This window comes from Hemiscyllium ocellatum, chromosome 6, assembly GCF_020745735.1.
Source record: "Hemiscyllium ocellatum isolate sHemOce1 chromosome 6, sHemOce1.pat.X.cur, whole genome shotgun sequence".
In the NCBI taxonomy this organism is placed as follows: Eukaryota; Metazoa; Chordata; class Chondrichthyes; order Orectolobiformes; family Hemiscylliidae; genus Hemiscyllium; species Hemiscyllium ocellatum.
In genome coordinates, this window is record NC_083406.1 from 83,958,882 (window position 1) to 83,979,338 (window position 20,457).

Genomic DNA, 20,457 nt, shown 5'->3' on the forward strand with positions numbered 1-20,457 from the left:
GCCCTTCTTCAGGAATGAGGCTGGTTTGCCAAGCGGGCTGAAATAAAGAGTAGAGGGGAGGGAATTTGGGGGAGGGGCACTGGGAATACGATAGGTGAAAGGAGGTGAGGGTGATAGGCCGAGGAGGGGGTGGGGGCGGAGAGGTCGGGAAGACGATTGCAGGTCAAGAGGGCAGTGCTGAATCCGGGGGCTGGGACTGAGATAAGGTGGGGGGAGGGGAAATGAGGAAGCTGGAGAAATCTACATTCATCGTGTGGTGGAGGGTTCCTAGGCAGAAGATGAGGCGCTCTTCCTCCAGGCGTCGTGTGGTCAGGGTCTGGCAATGGAGGAGACCAAGGACCTACACATCCTTGGCAGAGTGGGATGGGGAGTTAAAGTGTTCAGCCACGGGGCGGTTGGGTTGGTTAGTGCGGGTGTCCCAGAGGTGTTCCCTGAAACGTGTCGCATGTAGGCGGCCTGTCTCCCCAATGTAGAGGAGACCACATCGGGTGCAACGGATACAGTCAATGATGTGTGTGGAGGTGCAGGTGAGTTTGTGATGGATATGGAAGGATCCATTGGGGCCTTGGAGGGAGGTGAGGGGGGAGATGTGGGCGCAAGTTTTGCACTTCTTGTGGTTGCAGGGGAAGGTGCCAGGAGTGGTCATATCGATTGACTATGGACAATTACCTACAAAGACCAACTTAGACTCATTAGGACATTAATAACCCACTGTTTCTGTAATTTAGGGTATTAATTGCATACTTAGTAATGATCAGTTGATAATTGATTTTAAGTTGGTTACTACAATAAAAGTCTTATGTAGTTTTTTTCAGTTGGTCACTTCGAGTTCAAATTTTTTTAAAGAAAAAGTTGTAATAAAATTGTAATAGGACATTAACTGCATACTGGAGCTCAATGATAAAGTTAATAGATTTTGATGGATTGAAGGGAGTGTCAGTGTACCTATGGATACTTAGATGGGGGTGTGGCACAGTATTACAGTGATGAAGGTGAGAAGACGGTTGATACAATAACACAATCTTGTTTATCTCCAATCGTTATGGAAACTAGGTCTGTGATGATTCGATTGGTGAATATCACTGCTTAGATCATAAATAGGCCAAGTCAAACTTGTACTCTGTGATCTATGGTATCTAAACATTATACAGAAAATATACATGTTATATGGGGATTTTGGAATTTTAACAAGGACATTTCAAAAGTAAAATGTTCAGAACTACTGCAAGTAGGTCTCATCCTTATCACCATGACCAAATGGAATAAGTGGAAGGTGTTGGCAAATTTCTGAGGGCAGCTAAGTTTACAGAAAATACTTCATAAACAATGTTTGAGAAGATTTGTAGCTCAGGTTGAGGTTGAGGTTGAGGTTGAGGTTGAGGTTGGGCTGGAAGGTTTGTTCTCAGATGTTTAGTCATGATGCTAGATGACATCATCAGTGAGCTTCCGTTGAAGTATTGATGTATTGTCCCACTTTCTATTTATGTGTCTTGGTCTGTCGTGGTGGGTGATATCACTTCTGGTTCTTTTTCTGAGAGGTTGGTAAATGGGGTCCAAATCAATGTGTTTGTTGATTGAGTTCCGGTTTGAATGCCAGGCCTCTAGGAATTCCCTTGCGTGTTTTTGTTTAGCCTGTCCCAGGATGGCTGTAATGTCCCAGTCATTTGTGTTTAAGGATGCTAGTGATAGTGGGTCGTGTCCTTTGGTGGCTAGTCGTGCTCGTGTATTCTGGTGGTCAGTTTCCTGCCAGTCTGTCCGATGTAATGTTTGTTGTAGTCCTTGATGGGTATTTTGCACATAACGTTAGTTCAACTGATTATTTGTACAGGATCATTTAGATTCATCAAGAATTGTTTCAGTGTGTTGGTAGGTTTGTGGGCTACCATGATGCCTAGGGGCCGGAATAGTCTGTTCGTCATCTCCAAGATATCTTTAATATATGATAGTGTGGCTAGAGTCTCTGGGTGTAATGTGTCTTCTTGTTTAGGTTTGTTATGTAAGGCACAACACGCCCAGAGACTCTAGCCACACTACCATACATTAAAGACATCTTGGAGATGATGACCTGACTACTCCGGCCCATTGGCGTCATGGTAGCGCACAAACCTATCAACACACTGAAACAGCTACTGATGAATCTAAAGGACCCTGTACCAATAACCAGCAGAACAAACATCATATACAAAATACCCTGCAAGGACTGTAACAAACATTACATCAGACAGACTGGCAGAAAGCTAGCCACCAGGATACACAAGCACCAACTAGCCATCAAAAGACACAACCAACTATCACTAGTATCCTTACACCCAGACCAACGAGGGACACCAGTTCAACTGGCACATTACATCCATCCTGGGACAGGCTAAACAAAGACACACACGGTAATTCCTAGAGGCCTGGCATTCAAACCACAACTTCATCAATAAACACATTAATTTGGACCCCATTTACCAACCTCTGAGAAAAGGAACCGCAAATGATATCACCCACCGTAACAACCAAGACAGACCAAATAGAAAGTGGGACAGAGCACCAACGCTTCAGCAGAGGCTCACTGATGATGTTACTTAGCATGGCGATGGAGTATCTGAGTATAAATCTTCTAGCTCAGCGAGCTTATGTACAGTCTATACTTCATAAACCTTTGATAGTTAACAGTCCAAATCACCTGTGCTATTAGCACATTTCACTGCATTTCAAAGCCATCAAGATTTACGTTTAGAGGTTTGAATAATGTTTGGATAATTTGAATAATATTTAAAAACGTGGAAGAGAATCGATGTTTGCTTCCAAGTGAATGGAAAGGATTTAAAACTGAAATAACAGCAAAAGACATCATACTACTTGCAGGTTTGTAAAGTATTAGAAAGACAGACAAGTTAATGTTTAAAATGTGGCCTATTTGCAGCAGTTCTGAACCATTTTGCTACTGAGGTATCCTTCAAATGATGTATAAGTTGCCCAAGTGCCACCAATACATTATATATATTCTGTATTATTTTCAGTTCACCATAAATTACAATGTACAAGTTAACCCCACTTATTTACAACGAAAACTCTTCAGCCCCAATATTATGCTTTCTTCAACTATGCTTGTGTAAATAAAAAAAACTCAATTTTCACCCTGCCAATGGATTTTACTTATCTTACCAGGGCAAAAGAGATTAAGCAGGCAATACTGTTGTGTACTTTCTTATTCCGTTAGACTAGGGTTGCTTAGGTTCCCTATCTGCTTGTCTGTTGCTTTAATTCTGGCTTTGCATTATCCTTAGCTCTGTTTAAATTGCTTTTGTGACCCTTAATTTCCCTTGCTATAACTGTGCTTCACAGAGCTTACCTGCTATGGCAACAATGCTTGATCTGAGCTTTAAGTACTGACTGTAATTTTTTTAAAATTCATTTATGGAATATGGGTGCTTAACTGGCATTTATTGTCTGTCACTAGTAGCCCTTGAGAAGGTGGTGGTGAGCTGCCTTCTTCAACCACACTGCAGTCCGTGTGCTGTAGTCGGACCCACAATGCCTTGAGGAAGGAAGTTCCAGGATTTTGACTCAGCGTCAATGAAGGAAAAGCAATATATTTCCATGTTAGGATGTTGAGTGACTTTGAGGTGAACTTGCAGGCGTCAGTGTTCCCATTTATGTGCTGCCCTTGTCCTTCTAGATGGAAGTGGTTGTCGGTTTGAATGATACATCCTTCGGAGCTGTGGTGAATTCTGCAGTGTTTCTTGCAGATAGTGTGCACTGCTGATACTGAGCTTCAGTGGTGGAGGGAGTAGATGTGTGTGAATGTGGTGCCAATTAAGCAGGTTGCTTTGTCCTGGATGATTTCAAGCTTCTTGAATGTTGCTGAAGCTTTAGTCATTCAAGGGGACTATTCTATCACACTCCTGACGTAAGCCTTATAGATGGCTTTGGGAAATCAGGAAGTGAGTTATTCACTGCAGGTTTCCTTGTCTCTGACCTGCTCTTGCAGCCACAGTATGTATAAGCTGAAAATGTGTTGCTGGAAAAGCGCAGCAGGTCAGGCAGCATCCAAGGAACAGGTGATTTGACGTTTCGGGCATAAGTCCGATTCTCCTGTTCCTTGGATGCTGCCTGACCTGCTGCGCTTTTCCAGCAACACATTTTCAGCTCTGATCTCCAGCATCTGCAGACCTCACTTTCTCCTTGAAGACAGTATGTATAAGGCCAGTCTAGTTGAGTTTCTAGATTAGAGCAGTGCTGGAAAAGCACAGCAGGTCAGACAGCATCCAAGGAGCAACAAAATCGACGTTTCGGGCAAAAGCTCTTCATCAGGAATTCCCAATGAAGAGCTTTTGCCCAAAATGCCGACTTTCCTGCTCCTCAGATACTGCCTGATCTGCTGTGCTTTCCCAGCACCACTTGAATCTTCACTCTAATCTCCAGCATCTGCAGTACCCACTTTCGCCCAGTTAAGTTTCTGGTCTATGGAAAACTCCAGGATGTTGATGCTGAGATTGATACTCAGATAATAACTCTATTGAATGTCAAGGGGCATGCTTAGATTCTGTGTTGATGGAGATGGTCATTACTTGGCATTTGTGTGACGTGACTGTTACGTACCACTTTTCAGCCCAAATTTGGATATTGTCCAGGTTTTGCTGCATTTGGACATAGACTGCCTCAGTATTTGAGGAGTCATAAATATTGTGCAAGCACCATATTCTGATATTCTGGTGGAGATGGTCATTGATGAAGCAGCTGGAGATGGTTAGGCCAAGGACATTACTCTGATGAACTCCTACAGAGATGTCCTGAGACTGAGATGACTGACCTTCAACAACTACAGCACTTTCCTTTGTGCCATGTGATTCTAACCAGTGACGGTTTTGCCTCCCCTGAGTCCTCTTTACTCCAGATTGCTATGGTTTCTCGTTGCCATACTTGGTCAACTGGGGCTTTGGTGTCAAGAGGGTTCACTCTCGCCTCACCAACAGAATTTAATATCTTCATCCATGTTTGAACCAGTACTGCAGGAGCTGAGTGGCCCTTGCAGAATCTAAACTGGATGTGATTATTATTCAGCAAATGCTGCTTGCAAGCTGGGGAAGCAGCAATTGTTGGAGCACAAGTCTTCAAAACTTTTGTCAGAATTTTGTCAGGGCCCGCAGCCTTTTGAGTATCCAGTGCCTTCGGCCATTTCTTGATGGCACTGGCATTGTCTTAAACCAGCACTTGTATCTTTAGTATTTTCACTCCATACGCATTGCAAATCAGTGAAGAAATTATTGCCAGTCAAATGTATTTGGATTTTACAAACCTACAATTCGTGTTACTGGCCCGTCAAATTCCTAGAGTCCAATAGGTGTGGATCCTATCCTTTCCCTTATTAAAGGACACTTACTTTGTGCAGCATGTGATCACGGAGAATGCAGTTCAATATAGATTCTATCAGCACTGCGCTCTATCTGGCCAACAGGTGCACACTTTCCCTAACTCCCCCCACACTAGATCCTCCATATCCCCTTCTACCACTCACTATCACTGACAGTCCATTTCTATGCATATACTCCCACTCCCAATTGAACTTGGTTTTCAGCTGCCTTGAGTCCTGTCACCACAACTAACCAATGAACCCCCCACCCCAGTGCTGTTTGACTGAACACTATTCACCTTAAGTTTGCCTTCATTACTCCCTTTCTCCCCATCTCTGCACATGCCTCTGCTTTCTCCCCTTTGCTTTGCCTCCCCATTTCGTTCTAGCAGTACTGCCCCCACTGCCCATGCAACCCCCCCAAACAAGCAGTTCTGGCACAAACCTCACTATTGGAGGCAGTTCAGAACAAAATTATGAAATTGAAACCTGGAATGCATGGGTTGAGTTGTGAGGATGGGTTGGAGAAGCTGGGCTTACGTCTGCTTGAATTCTGAAGAGTAATGGAGACCATAATTAAAATGCATAAAATACTGAATGCTCCTGACTTGGAATGAATGTGTCCTAATAAGGATAAGTCCTGAACTAGACAACTCTGTTTTAAAATGAGGGTTCCTCTTTTAGGAAAGAGATGAGGAGAATATTTTTACCTGATGGTTGTGCAACTTTGCACCTCACTGAACAAAGAATGGAAGAGGCGTCATTGAATTTTTTTAAGGCAGCCATAGAGAAGAGTTTTATGATCTAGAATGGATGGAAATATGGAATTTGAAACACAAACAGACCAGCTATGATCTTGCTAAATGGCTTGAAGGGCTGAATGGCCTATTTCTACTCCTATTTCATATGTTCATACGCTTTTCATCATTTGCATAAATGATTTGAGTGTGAACATAAGAGGTATGGTTAGTAAGTTTGCAAATGACACCAAAATTAGTGGACAGTGAAGAAGGTTACCCTAGTGTGTAACAAGATCTTGATCAGGTGGACCAATGTGCCGAGAAGTAGCAGATGGGGTTTAATTCAGATAAATGTGAGTTGCTCCGTTTTAGAAAAGCAAATCAGAGCAGGACTTATACACTTAATGGTAAGGTTCTGGGGAGTGTTGCTGAACAAAGTGATCCTGGAGTGCAGTTCCTTGAAAGTGGAGTTACAGGTAGACAGGATAATGAAGATGGTGTTTGGTATGCTCACCTTTATTGGTCAGTGCATGGAGTATAGGAGTTGGGAGGTCATGTTACGCAGTTCAGGACATTGGATAGACCATTGGTTTACTGCATGCAATTCTGGTCTCCCATCTATAGGAAGGCTGTTGTGAAACTTGAAAAGATTCAAGAAAAGATTGACAAAGATATTTCCAGGGTTGGAGGGTTTGAGCTACAGGGAGAGGCTGAATAGGCTGTAGCTGTTTTCCCTAGAGTGTCAGAGGGTGAGTGGTGACTTTATAGAGGTTTATGGATAGGGTAAATAGACAAGGTATTTTCTCCAGGATGGGACAGACCAAAATTAGACAACATAAGTTAAAGGTGAGAGGGGAAAGATTTAAAAGGGACTGAAGGGGCAACTTTTTCAGGCACAGGGTGGTGCGTGTATGGAATGAGCTGTGTGATGGATGAGGCCAGACCACTCAAAATATTCTTAAGCATGCAGCCCCAAATCATAACTTTGCAATTTGCTTCAGTAAGTGGACAGTGAAAATTACCCGGAGTAAGATAGTTGGGTTGACTTCAAGATTTTAAAACAGACAAAATATTTATTCACAAAATTATACACTGAACCACAAACAATAAAAAAAACCCCTACAGAACTCAGCCTATCCAGCTAAACTTAATTACGCTGTCCTGAATATATACAACAGCCCCAATAAGCAAACTCTCTTTAAAACCCAGTAGAAATGGAACACATGCTTACAGGTTGAAGTTGAAGGGCAGAAAAGAGAGAGAGTTTCCACACTGCTCCCTGTTGAACTTTCCAGTTCAGAACTGAACTAAAAACAGCTCAGGTCAGCTCAGCTGAAGAGCTGGCCATTCCCCTTTCATTATACAGGTCACTTCTAAAACATAACCACTTTGGCCTGAAATCTCATCTGTTTACATATAAACAAAAGGCTCTCAAAATATTTTTCATCACTGTGCCAAACCAGACTGATTGGAGCCCAGTCCGGTTTATTACCCCTCTGAAAAAAAAATCAAGGATAGAGTCTCCTTGAGCCAGGAACAGCTTTTAGAAAAAAAGGGACTAGCTTTGTGACAGCTGTCACAGGAAATGGTGGAGGCAGATACAATTACAACATTTAAAAGGCATCTGGATGGGTATATGAATAGGAATGATTTTGAGGGATTTGGGCCAAGTACTGGCAAATGGGACGAGATTAATTTGGAAATCTGGAAATCTGAAAATCTGGTTGACATGGACGAGTTGGACGGAAGGGTCTGTTCCATGCTGTACATCTCGATGACTCTATGACTCTAAACGATCATTTATTTGACAACTGTCCTCTTCCTTGTTCTTGAGCTAAGGTGCCTTTTCCCATACTTTTTAATTCTGATATGTTGGTCAAATACAAAGCCAAAATATTTCAAGATTTGGAGATGCCAGTGTTGGATTGGGATGTACAAAGTTAAAAATCACACAACACTAGGATATAGTCCAACAGGTTTAATTGGAAGCACACTAGCTCACATACACACGTACACAGGTACACATAGACGTGCACACTTACACCCACACACACACTCCCACGCTCACATATGCACCCCCTCGCAGACTTAAGACACTCTGCACCCACTACACACACACACACACACACACACACACAACTTTCTCACACTCACAACCCCCATCCCAGACAGACAAAGACCCACACGCACACATATATTTTGTGTGGTGAATTTGTATTGCAGAGTTACATTACAATTTGCTCAAAAACTGCATACATTCATGTAGAACTCTGAGCTCAAAAACTGCAGGAAGTTATGTAAAACACTGTTATCTCACTTATTAGATTAGAATCAATCTAAACATCAGGTCATAGACAGAGAACACAGGGGGCTAACACCTTCAACATATTGTCTCACTATCACCATTGTTAGCAGCTAACCTGAGAATGCAACTTTAAAAAGAAGGGTTTTGTGATTTACACATGAAAGAAGTGAAACTATCACTGTATTCTAACAGATGAAAGGCTTAACAGACAATCAATTTTTCGATGTATAATTTCAGTTACATCACACTGCAAATTTTTGCTATAAATTCTGTGTTACGATCAAGCCCTCCACAATCATCTGATGAAGGAGCAATGCTCCAAAAGCTAGTGTGCTTCCAATTAAACCTGTTGGACTATAACCTGGTGTTGTGTGATTTTTAACTAAAAATATTTCAAACCATTTTTAAGAATCAAATGAGCACTGCACAGCTGCAACCACTATGTTAAAATTTAATTATGCCTTGTAGAAACTGAACAACTTCTCTCCAAGCATTATAAGTATTTGTTACTATGTACAATGAGATAGCTAACAAGAACTGGGAGTTTGCCTTTCAATTCAGCAACAAACAATATTAATAGAGGTCAAACTGACTTTGAACCAGAACCAATTGCCTAATATCCAAAAATCTAAATGCTTCAGGATTATTGTGCAAAGATTAATTACTGGAATGTAATATTATCCACAGTCCATTCCCGATCATGCTCAAGCAAGAAGTACTATTAAGTGAGCTTATCACTACATGCCTACTATGCAATTAACCTTTAACTTACATTGAGCTACTGACTAGATGCCCGTTACAACAGGGTTTATTTTGACTTGAAATTAATTGCAGCACAACTTCTACGTTTTGAAAGAATATTATGGATAAAGAATATATCCAAAGAAGGATTGATGTGACTCCTGCTAGGCCAGGATCTGATCTTTAAACAGAGAGCAAAACACACTGTGTTAGGCCAACATATTGTCAGCTTTGTTAAATAACCAGTGAGACATTAAAAACCAAGTGAATGTTAATAGAATATGCCTGTAAAAAAAAATCTTTAGACTGCGGAAAAAAAAGAATATCCTGTTTCTGATCCAATGAGGTAGAATTGTCAGATTGAGATCACAACCATGGCTCCCTGATGAGCCACATAGAAGAATTTAAGTTGAAGCTACCATGCACGCACTCACACAACACATGTAAATATTTTTGATTTTTTTATATTTAATTTACAAACATCTACCACTTCAAGGAGGTGAAATATTCACAGTTGAAAAACGTGTTGCTAGAAAAGCGCAGCAGGCCAGGCAGCATCCAAGGAGCAGGAGAATCGACGTTTCGAGCATAAGCCCTTCTTCAGGAATCTGCGCTTTTCCAGCAACACATTTTTCAGCTCTGATCTCCAGCATCTGCAGTCCTCACTTTCTCCTAGAAGTAGTAACATTTACAGTAAAAAAAAGTGACTTCCACATTTCTGTTCATCAGCAACAAATATTTTACCAACAAATAAACCAAAAGTTGAAAAAGCACATTCCCATATGACATAAATGTGAATACTGAGACAGTTGTCCTTGGAATGACGAAGGCTGAGAGGAGATGTGAAAGTGGTTTTCAAATTGCTAAATAAACTAGACAGAGTACTTAGGGAAAACTCATAATAGAAAATAATGTGAGTGGGCACAGGTTTAAAGTGATGTGCAAAATAAGAAGGGGTGATGAGTGAGAAAAGTTTTTCACGCAGTGAGTTGTTATAGTATGGAATATGCTGTTTGGAAATTTGGTGGAGGCAGGTTTAATTAAGACATTTGTGAGGGCATTGGATAATTATTTGAATACAAATGGTGTGTAGGGATATGTGGGATAGGCAGGAGATTTCCATTGGATAATAGAATTGTTACAGGCATGATGGACTGAATGGTGACCTCATGTGCCTTAAACATTCTGTGAGTCTGAGATATTGAATCACTTGCTTGATAATGGTGTCATTTTTATTCATTAGAAATGTGATTAACATCTAGATTTCCAAATAGCCACATGAGGCCAGTGTCTGGTGACCCCTTTCCAATCCATGCTTTACCGTGTCCCTCCTTACAGACACTGTTGCTCACCCGCTGACAATTGTTATTCATCCTTGCTCTAAGCCGGCAAGAAAGGAGTCATGTCAGATTGTCAGGAGCACCCAGGTTCCAACGGGAAGCAGTGTAAAACCACACTGGTCATGGTCAACCCAAATGCCAGGGTAATAGGTTGGCAGGTGAAAGCTCATGTCAATGGGTTGAATGGGGACCTGAAGAGGTGTGAAGGCTATATGGTGTACAGAAGGGGATCTGAATGTTCAAGACCTCACCGATATTTAGAGACAGCAGCTGGGGACCATTGGCTGTCACTTTCTATCATGCAGGAAATCCAAACTCCACAGTAGGAAAGAACACAACTGTGACTTTACCCGGAGTAGATGGGGCAAGTGTCATGACCTATGAGTAAGGGAGCTGCAAGGCCCACTGCTGTAGGCCCTTTAGAAGGAAAACAAACACCACACTCAAACCCGTGCACTTTACAGGACACAGATCTATGGGCTCCCTAATTCCTGGTCATCCTAATGCATTGATTCCCTGTGTGCTGTACATCTCCCTGCCCCAAACATCAGTGACTACCTCATTTACACCAACATCTTTGGACAGAAAGGCCAGGGGAAGAATAAGGATATTGTCAGATGTGAGGCAATGGTGTCAGCAGGACCCAATGGCCTGTATATGTTCTGTTCCACTTGCTTACATTGAAGTACAGTGAAAGCTGTTAGTCTGCTGCAATTTTCAGCATTAAAGTGAATAACTGTATTCTGAAGTAAGCTGACTTTCATGACCAAATTTTCGCCATCTTGTTTCTCTCTGTCACATGTGAGAATAGCAAACTGCATATAAATGAGGTGAGGTTGGATGATAATGAGAAATAAATGAATGGGAATGGGCCTCTTGCAGCTCACTAGTGTCAGTCTGGTCTCCCTGTTTAGCCTTTAGGTGAAAAATGGGGTGTTTCTTCCTGATTTTGAGAATCTTCAATTTTCTGATCTAAACGTATTTCCCCAACTGAGTCATAATTTCCCATGTCATTCAGGGGCTGGGAAAATTCAGCCCACGATTTTACTAAAACAGGATGAATTGACCACAATTTATTCATCAATTTCTGATGTATGCCATGCATTAAAACACCAATGATACATTAGTGATATAATTTCTATACTTACTATTCTGTTGAGATCCATCTAACAGTTTGCAACTAGCTGAGTGGACTTGAAATTCAATTTCTAATGAATGCTAATTTAGTCTGTTTAAAATTTGATGGGGTTGGTCATAGTGAGATACTAATTTTATCCCATGCACAAAGAAGAACGTCTTAATTTACTTGCAACTATGTAGTTGTTGAGCCATAAAGTCATCCTGACCTGTAAGAAAAATTCAATTTATGCCAAAGTTATTTCTGCTAAAAGATAGCTGAGTGCTTTATGATTTGGGGAGAAATCCAAAAGAGTTCTAGTAAAGCTGAGGTAAATTTACAGATGTGCAGTATGCCTGTTAAAAGTTCAGGTCATCCATTTTATAAATCTGCCAGACAAATAAAAAAATTAGCACACAAACAAACACTTAGTGACCTCATTGTGCGAATAGAACTTTCAGCATCAAAATATTTTAAAAGGAGTTTAAAGATAAATACTTGCCATTCTCTTCAAGTTGAATCAATCACTCTGTCAAGCGTTACAGAGGTCCTTTACTAACAACACATTTAAGATCAGTCATTTTGTAACACAGAACATGATTATTGCATCTCCATGGCAACCTCTCTACCCAGAGTCCAATTGCCAACCAATTAGCCTTGCTTTCTCATACCATATAGATGTTGTCTTGAGAAAACTTGGGCAATATTTTCAGAAAATTTAAACTTATCTGTCAGGCCCATAATGTGGCTGACTTCTTCTAGTTAGAATCATTACATAAGACTCGAAGCCTTTCAGGAAAAAAGAATCTGTTGAGGCCTTATGTCTTTTTTTGAATTAAATCTGCCAGACAAATAAAAAAAAGCACACAAACAAACACACTAATCTAATCGAAGTAATCTAATCTAATCTAATCTAAATGAAAGCATGGGGGTCAGTAGTAAAGTCTCCATGGCAAGACTTTGACCAATCAGAGTCAATTCACCAACTATTCAGCAACGTAGTGTAAATTATTGCTGTCTTTGACATTGAGCATTCATGTGCCTCTCCTGATGTGTGCAACACAAAAAGCTTTGACAGCATATCTTACTTCTTCACTTAGAGGGTGGTCAACTTGTGGATTTTGTTGCACCAGGCACTGGAGGCTGGGTCACTGAGTATACTCAAGAAAAACATTGATAATTTTTTAGATATTGAAGGATTCAAGGTGTATGGAGGAAAAGCAGGAATATGGCTTTGAGATAGAGGATCAGCCATGATATCAAGTAACAGAGCAAACTCAAAGGGCCGAATATTTTACTTCTGCTTGTAGTTTGTAATGTTTCTCTCACTTTTCCAAAAATACTCACGTTTTATAGTGCCAAGTGTGATGTAGATGTATATAATATATTTTTACTATTTAGGAAATTGGATTTGAAAGTGGAAGAAAAATGGATTTTAGTTTTCATTTGGTGAATATTTTAGAGAGGGTAGAATTCATTTTTTAAAGTAAGTTCAAACATCATTTCCAAGACAGTACACAACTTTGGAGAAACAGATTGTCAAGGACAACATGTAAGTTAAGTTCAGAATAAATTAGCGATATTTCTACAGAAGTCAGTTTAGTTTGTGGTTAGAAACTATATTCCCTCAGTAAGAGATTTGATTTATCTAGCAATCTATGTTTAGGGCCTAAATAGACAGTCAAGAAATTGAAAGTTACTTCACATCATTTGAAAAAGTACCTGGAAGATGAGATGGCCAAAAGATGTTTTCATAAGTTGAGTTGTGAATGTGTACATTAGTGTATCAGAAGAATAATCTGCAGAATACAAAATGGTGACAAGGACAATACTCTATGAGCTTGTCTCTGAAACTTATCAATTAACATTTAAGACTTTTAAGAAAAAAATCAAATCAGACATTTGTAGGATTTGTAAGAGAAAAGCAAATACTGTGGGAATGGTCCATTTGATCACTGCTCTTAAAAAAAATATTAAAAATATAAGGGAAATCATGCTTAGGGATAATTCCAAAATAGTAATCTGGCAACTCTGAAGATTTAGTTAGTTAAGCATCAGTATTAAAGATCTAAGATGCATTAATTCTGGCAGATGCTGACGTAATCTCATACAGACGGTTACATATGGGGAAATATTCAGATGTCAGTCACAAGGAAAGTGAAGGAATAGAAAATCTGAGGATGGATAAGAGATTAATTTCAGAGAGCAAACAGAAAGATGCCAAAATGATAAAGGAGAAACACAAGAACACCTAGAAGTGATGTAAAGACATTAATATGCTTTCACTGTTATAAGAGTCATAGAAAAAGTCCCTTTAGGCCATTGTGTCAGCGTCAGTGAAAAACAATCACTAACAATTCTAATTTTCCAGCACTTAGGCCATAACCTTATATGCCTTGGCATCACAAACGTACAACTAAATACTTCCTAAATGGTGTCAGGGTTTCTGCCTCCACCACCTTAACAGTTCTAGATTCCCAACACATTCTGGGTGTGTAAAAGCTTTTCCTCACATCATCACTAAACCTTCTGCCCCTTACCTTGCATATATGCTCCCCCACCCCCCTCATCTCAGAAATTGATCCCTTCATCAAGGGAAAAAGTCTGGAGATACTAAAGTTAATTGCTGGAAATTAAATAGGAGAGATATTGCAGTGGTTGGAAAACCTAAGGAGTCGATTGAAATGCCTGCATCATGAAATAAAATGCACATAAAAACTTGTACCAGTTTAGCACGTTCCCTCTGAACTACTAGGAAGGGAGAGATGACTCAGGACAGGCAAGAAAATGTTTTCTTCATGAAGACAATCAGAAAACTGTAGGATTCGAGTATTTTATTTCAAATGAAGAGATATTTTCTTATTCTTCTCTGCAACCAGTAAAGATATTGAGAATCCCTGGTAGAAGTCAGCTAAATATAAAAGTTAGCTTCCAAATGTTATTAATCAAAGATAATGTATTAATTGGAGAGAAAGATGGTTATTACAAAGTAGTCCCATAATACAGAACTGGTTTAAAACTGACTTAGTAAATTCAGCTGTTGTAGTTTGAATAGTATAACAAAGCCCATTAGAAGGAAATAATTTTATCTTGAGAAATGATCTAGCTGGTTCAAAAATATGAGCCTTTATGAAGGTAATGAAGCAACCAATAGAGCAACTTTCTGTTACAGAAGGAACATCATGGGTTGTTTCCTGACTGTTATGACTAGACCTCAAGCTGATGGAATTAGATAGGAAGAAATGAAATCTATGAAAAAGGGCATGATTTGGAATTTTTGTTATCTGACACATTTTTTAAAAAATTAAACAGGAAGGATGAAGGAAAAGTGAAAATAGGCTGATGTATTTAGCCATCATCTTTAATAGAAATGTAACAGACAGATCCTGATTTGAGAGAGCTATATCAAACAGCCTACTCAGAAATTGAATCAAAATCAGTATCTGAGTATTATTACTTGCAAGTCAAGTGCAAATAGGAAATGTAGAAAATCTCAAATACAAGCCAATGAAGAATGGGCAGTATTTTGAGTGTCACTTATACATTTATGAGTTACATAGGAAATTCCGAAAGCAGGTTACTTAGCTATTAGGAAGATAAGGGCTAAAATACAAAAACAGCTTTATTGGGCAGAATTTTATAACAGCATGGTAAATTTAGTTAGACATGTCAAAAAGTGGAGAAACCCTAACAATAAATTAAACTTGTGCCTTTTACTTCCAATAGCAGTTTACAAAGAATCATTTAAAAGTCTTAATAGATTGTATAAACTCCTACCTAAATCCAAGATTGGAAATTTGTGTTTTTAACAAGATCTGTTTCAACAGAGTTTCCTGAAGCAGTATAGTTGAGAAAAATTTGACAGAAACAGAAGTGCAGAAGTTAGTCAAATTTATTATAAGATTTGAATTACCCAAAGAAATAAAATCAGCTCAGTTTAATATTTTATGTCACATATATTCAAAGAAATCATGAATAATTTGGAAGTATTACAATTTACATCTTGAGCTTATCATCGACAATCTCAAAGAGCTTTGGAAAGTTGTCATCAAACTTTAAAGACCATGGTTAGACATCATTGTCATAGCTGTTCTAACGATTGGGATAAAAGAATTTTCTTGTTCCTGTTTTCCACTAGAGATAAGCAATGAATCTACACAGTTCAGTCTTTTTGAACTGCTATATGGACTTAGGCAAGAAATTGATTACAGAAATTAGAGAAATAAATTGGATCTCAGACAACATATTTGTCATGTTTCTGTTCAAAACAGAATCAAAATGTGTGGGTTATATTTGAAAAGTGTTCAACAATCAAGGAAATCATGAACAGATTCAAAGACAAAAACTCAGAATGTTGTTTGGGATAAGGTGTTAGTCGAATCCTTGGGGAATCATTGAAAGCAATTTTTCACTGGAGCTTATCAAATAAAAATTGATAAAACTTATGTAGGGAGTATTGCAGACAATGGAAAATCAGTAATTATGTCATGTTAATATGTTAAAATGATACTATGACAAGGAGGATAGTTTGAACAGAATAGGGTTTGCAAAGATGAATGAAATAGGGAGTGAAATAAAAAAGATCAGAACAATTAATAAATGAATCAGAAATTGAAAATACGAAAGTTGTCCCTTTAGTAATTGGATAATACAAAGGTGTTGATAAATGTATATAGAATAGTATCCTATCTCCAAGGAAATTATTGAACAAAATTTCATCCATAATTAAGAATTGATTTGTGTAAACATGCTAGGGTAAACATCTTTGGCTATAGATAATGTTAAGTAGAGAATACATTAACCATAAAATAGCATCCTTACAGATTCAACTCAAATAAATTAGCTTAATAAAACAAAGAAATTAAGTTCATGATGAACAGTAACATTACTGAACTGAGTTATCGCATGTAAAGACTATCTTTTTAGTTTTCTGCATTTTGATTGGACTGAAATTAGAAGAGAACTATTTTTAAAAGCAAAGATTGTTAAAGGATGATTGTACTTTTTAAGAGCAAGTACAGTCTGACACTCATTGTAAGTTTTGTTTACATAGCTGATTGTGTACGCTGTAGTTAAGCAGCAATACTAGTTGCAAGTGAGTTAAAGCCAAAGGTGAGCACAAATGGAGATTTGATGCACAACAAATAGCTGTGGCATGGCAGCAACTTATTAATGTCAAAGGCCTTCTGCTTGCCAACAACATTGTGCTTAGCTCCCAGATTGTTGAACAGCTTATCGGTGTGAATGTTTGAGGGAGAAGCCATCAGACCGCTGGAAGGTAAGGAATGGCTTTTGCTGTGCAGTTAAAGGCATCTCATGCCTGAAGTTAACCAGATTATTTACCCTCATCAGTTACTGTATGGTGTAACTTTTAAGAAATATGTCAGTGACTTTTATAAATTATGACGCAGTTGCCCTGTGCCTCCTGAAAGTACTTGGAAGAGGAAAGTTACGAAGTAGTGCTCTGATCAGGAAAAGGAAGATCTCAGCAAACCCTCTGAATAGAGACTGCTAAACTCCTTCCCTAGTCTTCCCCTCCCCCGTAAATAACATGATTATTTGTGCCTGAGCGTATGTTTGCAGAGGGTGAGTTTATAAGTAGATTAGAGCTTCATAATTGTTTGTAGTCAGAATCTGTTTATTTGTAATAGATAGTTAGGTACAGAAAGTTGGTCCAAACGTTCTGTCATCTTGGATCGACAGGCAAAATGGGCAATTCTGCATACTTCTTAAAAATCTTTACCTCTTGTGATGCCTCCAGAAATTGTGAGACTTGATTTTCCAGCATTATCCCATGTGGCATAACAAGTAGCTGGATCTCACCTATGGTGATGATGTTGAAAGTAGATTGATCACAACTATTGCAAAGTCAATGTGATAACAAAGGTGGATTCATTTCCAATTCCCTGATGGGATGATTATATTGATGGGATGGGAAAAATAAAATGTACTATGAAGATTGAGTATTTAAAGGAATACTGGCAAATTCTATTGACTGAAACAACCAAAGAAATACTAGTTTTTGTAACACTTGCTGTATTTTATCAATGTAAAGTCATGCAGTTTGGAAGATAAAATGTATCAGCAATGTTTCAATTATTAACTGGCAAAACTACTAAAAGTTGTGCAAATGTGTTGTCTATATTGTTTATTTGGTTGCTTTCAGTCTAACCTGGGAAGAACATTTATAACACTTGACAAACTGGTTGATCAGTTACAAATGGCAAATTTGGTCATAAATTTGGTTAAAAGTGCATTTGCCAAAGAAAAAAATGACATATTTGAATCATTACCATGGGACAAGCTACATAACACTTAGAAAGTAAAACTAAGGGCTTTTCCATGCCGAAGTGAAATTTTGTAATATGTGTGCATTTTATCCAAGCTTCATTCCGAATTTCGACGCTATAGTATCTCCTTTGACAAGCTTATCAAAGAAAGACAAGAAATTTGAACAGGCAAAAGAATATCCAAGTGTCTTTGACAATATGAAAGCTTTGCTGACTATTGTAACTGTCCTAGGAATACCAAGTATCATAAGCAATTTAAATTGGCTGTTGATGCCAACAACCTCAATGTTGTTGCAGCACTGTTACAAGAAATTGAGATGGGTCTCAGAATGACCAATCGGTTATTTTTGCAGGAAATGAAATGTGTATCAACAGAAATATTAAGCAGACAAGAAAAAGACACCAAGACCTGGCATTAGTTCTACATTATTTCAAGTGTACATATCAAATAATTCACATTTCAATACCCCCTTAGTCTAACCCATAGCAAATATCAGTAAAGTTTATTTCAATCACAAAACAGGCAGGCTCAACCAAGAGATAAAGTGTACAAATACTAAATCATGCAGCATGAGCGATTTTAACCACATTTTCATACATCACTGTTTATTTATTTGTATAGACTATAATCATTCTTCTAATGAAACTTCTTAATAAAAATCTGAGATTAGTTTCGTTAGAGCTTAATGCCACAATAGCCCCATCATTTTAAAATGAGTTCTGCAACTGATTTCTGATTTTTAAAAAAAGAGTGGGATAGCAGATATCTTGCCTAGAATAGTCATGGAAGAAAATTAACATTGTCATCAAAATAGCCTTGTGTAAAAATATGATTGTTATGCAAATCCTTGTGTGTTTAATGCTAAATCTTAATGCTGTCAAAGTAAAATATAACTAGTGATTTTCATATATTGTCATAGCAAATTACAATGCCTCTTAAAGTACCTTTGTATGAATAGGGTGATGACGAAATGTATGATGAAGGTTTACGATATATTATTTGGGAGATTGGATTCAAAAGTAGAGGAAAAAGGACGTTTAGTTTTCAGTTCTGTGACATTGACTTGTGTTTTTTTAAGAAATCAGATTTTTTTTAACAGAGTTCAAACACCATTCCCAAGAAAATTAGTGACTTAATTTAAATGGCTAGCAATCTATATGGGGAGTTAATTGATGAAATGTTGACAAAGTTGTATTTTGTGATATACAGAAAAGTAATCAAATGTTGCTAGCCAATTGAGTTTGGAAGGAAAGATTAATTTCAGCAGAAAGACTGTTTACATAATGAACTTCTTCCAACTTGAAATAATTTTTAATTAGCATATCAAGGAGAAAGGCTGGGAAAGATGCTGAATATCCTAAAGTTTCTGTGAGAAAAATCAATAGGGTTAACCTGTATTTTACTGTTTCTGAGACTAAAGGAGATAATGACATCTGATGAATGTGAAGAAGCTCTGAAAGGAAATGCAAACAAACTTGTCAATTGAGTAAGACATTAAACAGAAAAAATTGGAGAGATACTTCATTGGAGTTGAGTGTCTGTAAATTATGTTTTTGGGAAAAAGGGCTTTTTCCTCTGTTTCTGACACGATACTTTCACACTATCATAGCTTGTTTAATTCTTCTTTTAAGTGATTAGTGTAGATATATTTTGTTCCTTAAAGGTAAAGTGGCAGTCTCATGTGAGTATGTTCAGTGACTGCCCACCACATTAACTAATAATAGTCTATCATGTCACGTTTCACTTTGAGATCTGACTTGTCCTGGATTACCACTGCCTGGGATTGAAATACCAGTGACAATTTTACTAATGTTCATTCACTAGGTGCGGAATCGACAGTTAAATGTGAAATTGAAATTTTTGATCCTTTTACTTCCCATGAACTTTGGGCCAGTTTCAGACAATGAGGGGTGATCTATGAAAAGTTAGTCTGCTGTTAAAATCACTCATGCTGCATGATTGCGTATCTGTGCACTTTGTCACTTGTTTTAGCCTGCCTGTTTTGTGGTTGAAATAAACTTTACTGATATTTGCTTGGGGTTAGATTAAGGGGGCATTGAAATGTGAGACAAAAGTGTTCAGTAATTTTTTTTTTGTTGGTTGCTTTTTGTGTTATCGTTCCACACAGGATTTTCACTATGCTGGAGATAATGGTATAGAAAGCTAACTACAGTATTCAGTAATCTAAATAGCTATGATTCCATTGGGGTCTTTAATTACATTCAGAATATATAAGGCCTCTACTATGTCTCCTCTTAGATATAATTCTGAAATTTCCCATCAGTCTCTGCAGCATGGTCTAGAGTTTGATTTGTGCTTGATTTTATTTCCTGCAGGATGGAATGGGATATCTGAGAGTTACAGAAAATGGACTTCGTCTGGAAGGAGAGTCGGAATTTCTTTTCCCGTTGTATGCCAAAGAAATTCGCTCCAGAACGGTATGTAGTAATAATCTTGTATGGAACTCCAGTGAAGTAAGAGAATTTAATGTTCACCATTATTAAGTGCTGTGAAATGTTAAACGTATCAACAACTTGTGAATCCAACTGGCAATTATTGTCAGAGCTCAAGGACAATTTATC

General features: G+C 38.3%; 1 protein-coding gene across 6 annotated transcripts in view; it reads left to right on the top strand.

Annotated features, from left to right (window-relative positions):
- The window catches only part of sgcg (sarcoglycan, gamma), a 644,218-nt gene that overhangs the window by 380,716 nt on the left and 243,045 nt on the right, over positions 1-20,457 (top strand). For all 6 annotated transcript variants that reach the window (XM_060826731.1, XM_060826730.1, XM_060826734.1 and 3 more), the window contains one exon: positions 20,212-20,313. In XM_060826731.1, coding sequence (XP_060682714.1) covers positions 20,212-20,313 — 102 coding nt within the window. The remainder of the gene's footprint in view (positions 1-20,211; positions 20,314-20,457) is intronic.